The sequence below is a fragment of the Gallus gallus genome, chromosome 3 (genome assembly GCF_016699485.2).
Source record: "Gallus gallus isolate bGalGal1 chromosome 3, bGalGal1.mat.broiler.GRCg7b, whole genome shotgun sequence".
Classification (NCBI taxonomy): Eukaryota; Metazoa; Chordata; class Aves; order Galliformes; family Phasianidae; genus Gallus; species Gallus gallus.
In genome coordinates, this window is record NC_052534.1 from 90,755,176 (window position 1) to 90,767,751 (window position 12,576).

Here is a 12,576-nt window from a genome sequence, read left to right on the forward strand (position 1 = left end):
CCCTATGCCTTGTCACACACTCTCCTTTAGAGTTCCATACACAGCTAAAGTACATGGGTCTGCACAAAAGTTATATATTCATCATTTGATACTACCAACAAACCATCTGGTTTTCTCTGGAAAGTTGTACACACTTAAGAAGAGCTACTGGTAATTATTTTCCATCTATGAGCAAACTTTCTTAACAGAGCCCACTAATAACATCCCACATAATATTCATTACAGTTGCAACCCTTCCACCTTCTGGAAGCTGTTCTAGCATCTAGGACAATTTTAAGAAAATGCGTGCTGTAAATACAGACTCCATAGGTTTATAATTGAACTCATAGTTCAAATGTTATTATTTTTATTTTAGATTTACTTTTTTAGTTACATGAATTAATTTTTCGCTATGCCTGGGTGTTATGATTTGATTGCTTTACAACATCGATAAGAGGTGGTCATGACCTATATCACTAAAATTTCAAGGAATAATTAAATTGCACTGCCTGTCAATTTGCTAAGAAATTGCTTTAGTTTCTTTGCCAAGAAGAGTCTGTAACATCAGAAACTAAAAGGGAATTAATGCAATGTAATTTTCCCAAGAATTCAAAAGCTGAATTGGAATTGAAAGCCAATGCGAAACTTTGACCTTTTTGACATTTACTTGAATGAAGCTCGTATAAACATTAAATATCTGCTAATGCCATTTTCATATTTCAGGCAACTGCTTCTTTACAATTTTCAGAGAGGAGTGGAGAAGTAAGAGATTTTTTGAACTATAGTAATAATAGGAAAAGAAGCATCTTCCTCTGATGTGTTGAGGACTGAAGAGAGAAATATGGAAGAGTTTACCCCTAGGGTTTTATAAACAAGAACTTATTTGGCAACTGAAAATTTCAATTAGTAGTGAATCATATAATCCTTCCTCTTCTTTTAGATCAGATAAATATTTCTAATTCAAATATTTATTCACCATAGAAGCAGAGGACAGTGGCGCAGAAATAATAATTTGAATACAGAACCACACTCAGAACTGTATACAGTTCATAGGCTTCAAATGAATTTTGGCATGGGAATGCATCTCAAATCATCTGTATTTTTGAGATCTTTTTTTCTTCTCAATGTCAACATCACTTCATCACAACAAAGAAGAAAGATTAAATATTTGGGCAAGAAAATCCATCTGATAAGTCATTCCCAAAATGAGACAAAGCTATGAGTGAAATGAAGGTTATAGATTTCAATACCTCATTATTTAGCCAGCAGACTGCTAATCAATGCTAAACATTTTTCAAAAGTATGAAAACTCCAGGATGAAAACATGTTTATTGCCTAATCTAGTTATTTTTCCAAACATACTCTATTATTCAGCTTTGTTACTCCTGAGAGAATAATTTCTTTTCAGCCGAGAATTTTAGGCTTATCTGGCATATATATTCCAGACAGCTCAGGTGAAAACCAATTATCTTGGTAACCAAAAAAATTCTAAAAATATTCCAACTCGGTAACTGCAGTAAGATACCAAAATAAGTATTTAGTACTGTCCTTTGCCACAGAAGGTTTCTTTATAAAATATTCACACATTACTATAAGACAAAGATGAAACATTAGTCTCTGGGGTAGCAGTAAAGTCTCTTTTTATATCATGATAGCATCTCTATTAAACAAGGGACAGAAACATCCCTAGAGGTATCACTGTAAGCCACAGTGCCTGATTTTAAGCAAAGTTATATACAGAAATTAAAATGCTATGCTGAAGATAAAATAACATCTTATACTACTTCTGGAATACAAATTAAAGATTCTAAAAATGAATGATACAACAACAAATGCTAATGGTTACTGAAGACATCATGTTTATGATTCAGTGTATTGATACAACTGGTTATGCATTTTCTAAATTATGGTCATTGCCTCTAAGTCAGTTAGACCAAATACTTAAAATCTTGCATCTATTTTTCTTTTGGTACTACTTTTCTTTCAGTATTATAAGAACCTAAATTTAGGTCCTTATTATTATTCTCCCTTATATTTGTTGATATGTAACAATACACAAATGATGCCTTTGTACATACAATTTTATATTTGTACTTGGAAAATAAATGAAATAGAGGTCAAATTATGTCTGTGCTGAAATTCCTCTCCACTCAATAATGCACAGAAGAACCTCCCCAGAAGGAGCTTATTCCAAGCTGCAGCCACAATAGCACTGCGTTAAAAAACTAAGAATACTGGTATCAGACAACATCACTACACAGGGAAGTTATTTCCAGTGTTAAATATCCTCTTACAAAACAAGACTACATATTTTTACATGCAGGAGAGAGGAAGGGTCAGCGTAGATTTGCTTACCTGTGGTTGACCTGATAGTTGAGGTGATGTTGGAAGATGCCATCGCAGGTATACATTCATCATCTTGGGAATAGCCTGCCTGAATGGCACGCAAGTAACTGTGGCTTCTTGTTCGGAAACATCCAGGGAGGTCAAGGGCATCCATTGCCTGAGCTTCAACTTCACTAAACACTGATTCACACACCGATTCAAATTGCCCATTAACCTCTGCTTCACTCATCTGAATAAACAACAACAATGCATTTGATTTTTGACTTGCTTTTTTGTGATCATCACGGCCTCAACATCTCAAATGGACACCTGTACATTGATGAAGAACTGTTTTAGCAAATAGTTAAAATTTAGTAAGCCCTTCTGATCACATTTACATTTTTTATAACTTATATCAGCTGTTTATATGTATATAGTAAGCACATCACACATGCCATACAGTTAATTTTACATTTAATATCTTTTGCCTATCCAGAAAATGATAATACATGTTTTAATGTAAACCAACAAATCTAAGATCACAGTGGGCTGACAGAAATCCATGTTCGTGGGTGTTGGACTAGATGATCTCTAGAGGTCCCATCCGAGCCTCACTGTTCTTTTGTCAGCACTGGGGAACAGAAATTAGCTACACTAATATTAGTTCTCAAAAAGTGACGGTGGATTGCCTGGGCACTTATCAGCAAAGTTACACATCATGTGGACCTCCTGCACAGGTTGCATTCTTCCTCTCATTATGAATGGACGTGTCTCATACTTAAAGTTCTGCGAGTTCAGAGAAATACTGCATCTACTTGTGCCCAAAGCATGTGAAATAATATCCATTCTTCAAAACAGTGTGAAAAGTGGCCAGATAAGAAAGTAATGCTTGGACCAGCCTCATGCGAGAGGCCCTAAAGTAAACTCTCATTTCTTAGTTACTTGTTAGCCATTTGACCACTGCGTAAAAATGAGATGCAGCCATTAATGCTATCTTTCCTTTAGAATCATTATTTTAAGTCTGACACTTCCATCAGAATGCTTGTGGAGGAACCCTGCATATCAGAGCACACCAGAAGTGCCATGGACACCACCTACCAGCCTGGCCCTTGGGAAGGTCTCCACCTCACCCTCCAGATCCTCACATGGCTTGGATAGAAGCCAGCATGACCCAGCAGGTTGGGAGTGATACAGAATTGAACATTTTTAGGTAGCTTTCATGATTAACAGGGTTTAGGAAGGCTGCCCTGGACGTGGGAAGCTCTTTGTAGGAAACTGTGTATTGAGTTGTGGAGATGAGTGCCAAAATATTACATAGATCATTTTAAACAAGTTCTATAAAGACAGTCCAGACCACCTCTAACTGTATGTGAATAATTCCAAATTTTTATCAAAACAGGATGAGAAGCTGAACACTAGACAGACATGACTCCTGATGTGTCTTCCTGAAAATAATTTTTTTAAAAGGGAGTGCTAGAAATCAGAATCAGTGTGAATACAAGGTAAAATTAGTAGTGTCACTAAACAGCGCATCTAGTTCATACTACTTCTTCTATATCTGTGACAAGTGCATTTTTCATTATTACTGTTCCTAGCACATTATTCATTATGGAAACAGAGTAGTGCAAATGTTTCAAATGTTTTAGGATTTTGATTAAGTAAATGGAAATTTCATACAGAACTTCTGATGATAATGAATAACTGATATTTTAATTTCATGTAATACATTTCGGCTAGTAAATCTTCTCTGAAAGGAATTACATTACCCTTCATAAAATTTGTTTCTAATAAAGTTAAGTAGTCTAATGAAATCTCAAAAAGATTGAAAAAAAAATCTTACACTGAAATATTTTGCATACATCATTGATCAGGAAATTTATGGTAATGTAGTCCATAAACTCTGTAAGTCCTAACCACTTCTTTCACACTAAGGTCACTGACAGTGGAAAAATTAAAAGTTTTAAAACTTAAATTACAAATGTAAGCTATGGAATCCAGCATCTTACTTGACTGTATCCTTGGTCAAGAGTGACAAAAAAAAAAGAAAAAAAAGAAAAAAAAAAAGATCTCATGAAGAAGGACATTAGAAATATCACAAATCATACAAACTGCTATTACGGTACAACAAGGTGATGGTGTCATAGAAAAGGAACAGAAAGAGGCAAAGGTTGAAAACTTGTTATTTTAATGCATTTACTTCATGTAGTACTTACTAAATACTTTTATTACTAATCTGGAAACAGAGAGTAAGGTAGAAAGTACGTTTTTGTCACAAAATTATGTGGGTTACTGAAAACTGAAAAAGAAAGAATCATATCAAGCAGGACTTGGTTAATTTGTCCAATTGAGCAGTTTAATAGCATATTAAATCTGTTGTGGACATCTTGCCAGGTGATGTGCATTGGATTGGAACAAAGAATTTGAACCTCTACTGAAACCAGCTAGTCGTTACAGACAGCTCAGTGAAAATCTCTGTACACAGAGATAGGCAAAAAGGCAGAAGACGTTTGTGTAGTTCTATATTTTAGCATTATCTTAGTGACAGACAACAGCACTTTGCTTTGAATGTAATATTTTTTTTTTCAAAACCAGAGTTTAATAAACATAGAAAATAACCAAGCCAGGGTAATGAAAATCAAGGCATGAAAATGATGGGGACAGGTTCCACAAGGGAGCTATGAAAAGAAAAAGGGTTTGGAGAATGACTGACTGACAGTTTCTAATGCTGATGTGTGCTATACAAGATTATAGTTAGATTTATCTCACATAAATTAAGGAACTTGACTGAAGGGCATTAGTCAGGCAGCTACTACCTCCCAGCACTCTACAGTCAGTGGAGACTGACAAGCACTTCCAGAGGGCTCTCAGCCCACTTAGGTTGTGCATTGTCCTGGAAGAAACTCTTTCACTCCATTAACTTCAGAGGAAGATCTAGTTGTTGCCTCAGTTAAAAGCCTCAAGTAAGATAAGCTGAATCCAGGCCTGAATAGTCATGCAATACAAACTGAATGTGAATTGAGTTCAAAAATTGCTTTAAAAGACATATATTTCTTAACATAAGCATTGCACATGATTAGCTACTATACCCTTAGGTGCACCATGAAATGCTCAAAGAAAAGTAAAATACGTATCTGAGAGGAGGGCAGGGTCCTACTCTCACGAAGCAGCACAGGGAAGAAATGTCACAACCAAAGAACATGAGGAACATCAGAAACTGTATGTAAAGTACTCTGTTAAACAGAATATCTACATACATTATAAGGCTGTTTGTACTTCAGGCCTGATTCAGATCTCACTTCATCATGAGTTAGTACTAAATAACAAATCTAAAACCAGCAGGATGGAAAAATGTCGCCTTTCAGAACTTCCTGTACGTAGAATAATTGATGGGACTTATTCTTTGACCCAAGAAGAATGAAGGGATTGAATTAAAAGATGAATCACTGCTCCTTCAGAGCATAATTATTTTAATCAATATTTTAATCTGGCAACCTACATTTACTGAAATCAGGGTGGTATTTTCAGAAGATAAATTTTGAAGGAGTGTGCCTTTTATGTTGTCTGCATCTTCTTAAGTATTTAATACACACTGAAACTGAAAATACCAGTGCTTGTTTTTTTTTTTTTTTTTTTTTCTGAAAAAATAAGTGGAAAATATTGTTATGTGTTATGGCGTCCCTTTGCTTCTAGTACTGAATATTTTTGTTGAAATTATGAACAAGGGCAACACTCTTTAGAATCGAATTACTATGACAATCCATATCCTCAGTTTGATATTAGTTCAAACAAACAAACAAACAAAAGACAACTACAACCATCCACTAGTAACATCTCTTGCATCTGTGATTAACCTAAAAGAAAAGTTACAACAAGAATTTCCCACCTGACTAACACAGCTGGCCTGACTGAGCGTGCTCACTGCTCTCATATAGCTCTGATTCCTTGAGCGAAACTTTGGGGAATTGTAGTTTGCAGAGGGATCCAGGTTGTGACCCCCAGGCACGTCACTTGCAGTTTGAAGGTAGCTCTGACTACAAAGGAAAGAGGAAGAAAAAAGGAAAGGATGTAAAACTACAGATGGAATCAATTAGAACACTAAAGACAGTATTTTGTATGTGACTCACAAATCCATTCCCCAGGGTCAAAAATCTCTCTCTGTAAAGCATCATAGATCTGCTGTAGTTAAATGCTTTAACACAAGCAGAGAATCTGTCTGCAGTTCTGCTACCTGAAATTTTAAGTATCTTTGCTGTATTTAAACATCATCAATCCTCCCGACTATTAACACTGAACTTTACTCAAAGAGAACGTGCAGGTCATCAGAAACAAGAAACAGAGAAACATAAACCAAAGTAACAAAAACCATCTCCTCATAGATAACAAAATCTGTTATTTATTATCTGTTCTTCTCAAGTGTTAGGCATCAAGAGACCTTTTATCTTTTTACTAAAGATCAAAATATCTTGTGTTCAGTAAAAGATTAGTAAGGTACTCGGAGCACTGGCATAAAGCTCTAGAAATGCTGTTCTTGCAACACATCTCCCCGTTTAGAGGACTGGGACCCTAACACCATACTGAGCACCTTCAATACGCTTTCACTGCAAGGCTATGTTAGGCTTCATGTTATACATCAAATATATTGATTAGCTATCATTCCAGGAACGTAAAAGAAGCAGAAGAAAAGAACTGTACTTTGCTTTGAATACAGAATTTACAAAAATTGAAAGTTATGATCAACGTTTTCAGAGTTATCAGAACCTCTAAAAAGCCATATTTTAGGAGTCATATGTCACTTCTCCCTAAACAGCAGTGTACAAATTAATAAATATTTCAGAAAATTTGGGTTTTCATGTAGTAAACGGGCAGCTCTTATTCCTTAAAGGGAGTTGTAAAAAAACACAGTTTCTGTGAAAAAAATGGATCTGTGCCAGTGAAATATCTATCAGTACTGGCAATGCACTTTGAGTCACTCAGCGCAGCAGTGGCTGTGATATGTGCCTGGGCTGTTGGGCATTTCCCCATGGAAGGGGAAGTTTCTGCTCTGGAAGGACAAGACAGCCCCAGCAAATGAGAAAGTCACAGGTTTTACTCCAGGTCCAAAGTAAGGTACAAACCATGACTTGGCTTCTTATGTTTATGAAACTTCAAGCATGACCATAGGCCAGTGCTTGAGGAAGGACTCATCAGACTTCCTTGAGTGGGCCCAGACTTCAGCAATCCATGAAGAATGCTCAGGGAGGAATCTCAGGCCCTTTGTCATGACCTTGACTAAAGAAGGAAGTAGTGCTGAGCTCTAGCTCCCTGTGTGGCCATTTCCTTTGATGTCAGACATGTAAGATGACTCAATGTCTGTCACATCACCAGCTGCAAGAACAGATGGGATTTACAGACTTCCTGACCTTACACTTGGGAGATCTATTCTCAAGCACTTCCATGTGTTATTCCTGCCTTGGTCATCTCAGGCACAGCACAGACAACTTTACTTCCTCGGTACAGCTATCTGCTTCTCTAAGATGGGCTGTCTATTTCTTCTTCTTCAGAGAAAGAGAAAATGTCATTTTATTTATTTATTTAAATCTTCAGGTGAAGCAGGCTTTATTTTCTGAACTCTTAAGACATTTCCCTGGAAGCTGTACAGTTTTTTACTTCCTGCTTTTGCTTGCTGCCTTTCACAGAATATCTCCTTAACCTCAAGACAGAGGTAAACCATGTAGAAACTATGCTGTGTCTGTTGAATCAAAATGAGAATGTATGACACTGATGCAGGCACTTCAACATCGGCTAATTAAATCATTGCTGTCAAAATGATTTGCAGATTAAGATAGGTCTCTGATAGAGGGTCTGATTTGGTTTTAGATTATGAAAACAGGAACTGTAATCACTTTGTTTGTTCCCATAGGTGTGAAGACAAATGTAACAGATTAGGCAAAGTGATATAGAGCCTCCCTATCTATATTGAATTGCTGGATGTAACAAAATCTTTTTTCCTTTGTAGGCATCAGGCTGATGATTGGCACCTGCTTTGTGTCATCTTGATTCTTTGTATATGCTTTACTAAATGTCTACTATTGTTAATTTAGTATTTTTCAAAACAGTTTGATAAGTCACTTCTGGAGCATCTGCTTGTCATCAGGTGGTAAACTCTTGGATTCTGAGTTCAGAAGCAGTTTGTGAATGAAAGGGGTATTTGAGGTTTCTTTGTTAAAACAAGGGCAAAGTAAAGAAAAGAAAGGAAAAATAATTAAATGTGAATTAATAGTTATTATTCAAACTATTTAAAAAATGAATTAAACTGGCTCCTAATAACTGGCTCCTTTGCTAAGTGATGTGGATGAAACACATTATTTCATTATGGAGATATAGATTCCTCGTGAAGTATTACTATCATTAAATACAATCAACAATGTTTACAACAATAATTTATGAGAAGAATAAGCCCCATATGCCATAGTACTGCTAAGCAGCTGAATTTTGATTTATGAGTTTGGACATTATGTGGTAGTTAAATAATTTTTCATTTATCAGAGGAGAGCAATTTATTCATAGGGCTGTAACAAAATAAAAGTGTTACTTATATTAGGCTGTAAAAGTAATTTCACATTCCTTCAATTAATACTTTGAACTCCTTTCTGATAAAAGGAAATGATTAACTTTCATTTTTAAGATATACATTCAAATTAATCCTCTAGGATAAATGTCTCAATGCATAGTAAAAATGGTGATCGTGTTATAACCATGATCCAGAACCAAAATGCTTTAAACTCAAAAGTTACATAGATATATTTTTTTTCAAATATCATTACCCATTGCTCAAGAAACTTTCATGCTTGCCAATAATGCTATAAAAGCATACCGCATGTGACATTGGTAAAAGCTGGCTTTTTAATGGCAACCACTCTGTTTATAAACTTGGCAACAAATTTCTTGACCTCCACTTCTAAAATAGTGCAGCTCTATCAACTCCGATAAAAGAAAATGATTTTCTTTTATGCTCTGCAGTAGATGGTGTTATCAGCTAATTGCTGATGAAGAAAAGCATGGACACATGACATGGTTTGACAGTTCATCTCCAGGACCACAAAACAAATGCACACATTAACATCAAATAGATGACTGCAAAGTTTGGTGCTATGGAAAGAGAGGAAGAGACTAAAAGCAAAAATTAAATTGCTGTGTCAGTCCACTTCCCACTTGCTTTTCAAAACAGACAAATTCTTAGGAATGGATTCCCCTTTAAAGGCTTCTTTTTTTTTTTTTTTTTTTTTTTTTTTTTGCCTACAAGGGTGCCTTCCCTTTTCTGCTGGCTTCAGAGAAAGTCCACAGAAGCTAGAAGGAAATCTTTTTTAAGATATTTCTTAGCTGAAAGCAAGGTTTAAAGCCTCAACAAACTTTTGGGTATAAGGTAGTCCCATGTACTGACACAGCAGCTCCTGCCAACATCTACTCTAAAAGGAAAGTTTTAGGAGGCCCAATGAAGATTGCCAAACTTTCAACAACTCTTTCAGTACTAGGCAGATTGTGTGAATGTATTCAGGGAAGAGAAAGTACTGTATTGTAACCACATAAAGTCGACTATAGCATGGCATGCTTATCTGGGATAGTATACCTGATAGTATATCTGACAATACGTCTCATATATATCAGCCTGACATAGAGTGAACGAGGAAGAAGTTAGACTGCATATTCCAGCAGAAAAAAAAAAAAAAAAAAAAAGGATGAAGAATAAGGGAACAGACAATAGTCCAAAAAAAGAGTACTTAGAAGTTTCTAGAAGTCTTGCATTACAGTTCCCCTTTTCTTGCTTTCCTCTAGCCTGCAAAGCCTCAGGCCTCCATATTCAGACCTCTTATGCCCTGCAGCTCCTTCATGAAATCTGCATTTTCCTCCAGCCCCCTCCAGGTTCACATATACAAAATACTACACATCCAGCTCTCCTTTCTTCTTGGCCAACCCAGATCCTGCTCTGTCCTGCTCCCTCTCAATTCCCAGCTCACAGTTCTATTCAAGAGCTTTCAAAACATCATCACAGAAGCCAGTAACCTCTGTTACTTTAGACCTAAAAGCAACAAGGTATGCTGAACAAGAAAAAAAGAAAGGAAAAGAAAATAAGACTTTTTTGACTTTCAGAAAACACATTTTCTTCTGTTTTCCCATCTCTTGTAGCCATCTTTAAAAGGACTAAGAACAGTAAAGATGTAGGAAGATATTTAAGTTTACTTACTGTGATCAAAAAGCAGTAGATGATATTTAGATTAGATGGAAGAGCACATCTACATCCCCTTATCTTTTTTATCCACTTATCCTATTGTAACTAAGACTTGAAAAAGTAAAGAGCTATTTAGAGCACGCTTAATAAATGAAACAGTCATATAAGCTAATGCAATAACTGCAGTAAAGCATTAACTAATGGTAAGAGGAGGAATCTTATTTCCTCATCCTTTGCCATCTATTATTTAGCCATTTATTTCCTCTGTTAACAGCATTTTTAAGAGGAGTAAAATGTTTAAGTTACTTTACACTAAATAACTTCCTTTGTTCTTTCTCCTGAATTCCACTGTTTTACCTAACTTTTTGTGAATGTGACTGTGCACAGTGCCTGAAGCAGCCAAAAACTTCAGCATGAAGTTCTGGCTGATTCGTGCTGTTCTTGCTGTGGTCTTTACTACAGCCCTTTGCACCACTCACTTGCTTTGTCACTTTGTGCAGCACTGAGTTAATGCTTTGTCATCACTGAGCTCAGATGCTGATGTGACTCTTTTTTTCCCAAAGCCTGTGTCAGTGCTCTATGACTAGCACTTCTGCAAACTAGACTTATAGCATTCAGTATCCTACAGTGACTTATATAACATTTGGATGTTCTGAAGAAGGGATGTCTTTTGGCCATTCGGTTAAAAGTTGTCTGATATGCATGATAATAAAACAGTATCTTTTCCCTTTTAGGACAACCTGAAATTCCAGACTGAGTAACTAACTTGGTCTTAGAGTTTATAGCTATGCCAGAGTCCAAGTAAAACAAACAAATCCCCTAATGTCTCCCAGCAAATTCATATTGCTGGCAGCAGCACTTGACAGTGAAAAAAAACACAATATATGCAACCTGAGGAAGGGTTCTTTGTCACATTTTTTCTTGTGCTTATCTACCTGCATATTATTTACTAACGATCATATACTTTGCCATAAAACCACTATCTTTGTTCACAAAACATGAACATGATGCCAACAACACAACAAATGTGATAAACCTGTCAAGTTTATTCCTTGATCTACTCACATACTTTCAAGATAGTGATCATCCCTCAGAATGTTCACCTTCCAGTGCACCTTGGGTCAAGGAGATATCGAAAGTGAATTAATGTCTTCACAGGCCCTTAAAAGTTGCAGTAACAAAGTCACCTTCTGATTCTAAGAGGGCCTATCAAGTTTATTAAGAGAGCATCGAATATAAAGAAAGTCCATTTTCCATCAAATTAACTATTGGAATTGTAATATTCTAAACTCTCACATTTTTATTTGCATGATCATGCCTGTGTTTGTCAGAAAATCTAAGAATGAATGGGAACATTAAGGAAGGTACAATCACTTCTGTTTAAATCAGCACATGCAATTCAGAAGTATCATTCTGGGACAAAAGATAAAATTTGTAGAATTCATCTCGGGCATCTAAAAGGCAGGTGCGTTAGGATTAGCAAAGTAGCGTAAGTTATCAAAACCCATTTCATTGAGAGATTTGCATTTCAATAGATATTCATTCCTCTATCTGTATCTATCTTAACTATGTCTCAGTAGGTATGTGAAGTAACTCATCGAACAGAATCTAATGATTAAGCTTAGCTAGCAGCACCATTGTAGAGCAGCTGCGAGTCACACTGCGTCTCTGTGGATCCCTGCTGAAATCAATAGAGCTCTGCATAGGGGCACAGATGTGCCTGCCTGCAGTGCAATGGAGAACTCAGAGCTTAGGCATTAAATCTGATTCTCCCTTTGGAATAATGCAGTTATTCCAGTTCTTTGAAAAACTGAAAGTACACATAAATCTGGAAAATTTATTTGCAGTGAAGAATTTCTTTTCTAATATTTGTCAGACTGGAGTTTCTCTTTGATCAGTGATAAACATTAGTATTTGGGCCAAAATAAATTTTTAAGAGGCCTACTCATTTCATCATTGACACATAGCCTGTCTTAAAAAAGGTTTATGAAAGATATCAAGGAGACAAGGAAGGTTTAGGTTAGATATTAGGAGGAAGTTTTCCACACAGAGGTTGGTGACACACT

General features: G+C 36.1%; 1 protein-coding gene across 2 annotated transcripts in view; it reads right to left on the bottom strand.

Moving 5' to 3' along the window:
* Positions 1–12,576, bottom strand: part of DLGAP2 (DLG associated protein 2) — a 456,527-nt gene that overhangs the window by 53,255 nt on the left and 390,696 nt on the right. For both annotated transcript variants that reach the window (XM_025149071.3, XM_025149074.3), the window contains 2 exons: positions 6,188–6,335; positions 2,335–2,554 (listed from right to left, as the gene is read on the bottom strand). In XM_025149071.3, coding sequence (XP_025004839.3) covers positions 2,335–2,554; positions 6,188–6,335 — 368 coding nt within the window. The remainder of the gene's footprint in view (positions 1–2,334; positions 2,555–6,187; positions 6,336–12,576) is intronic.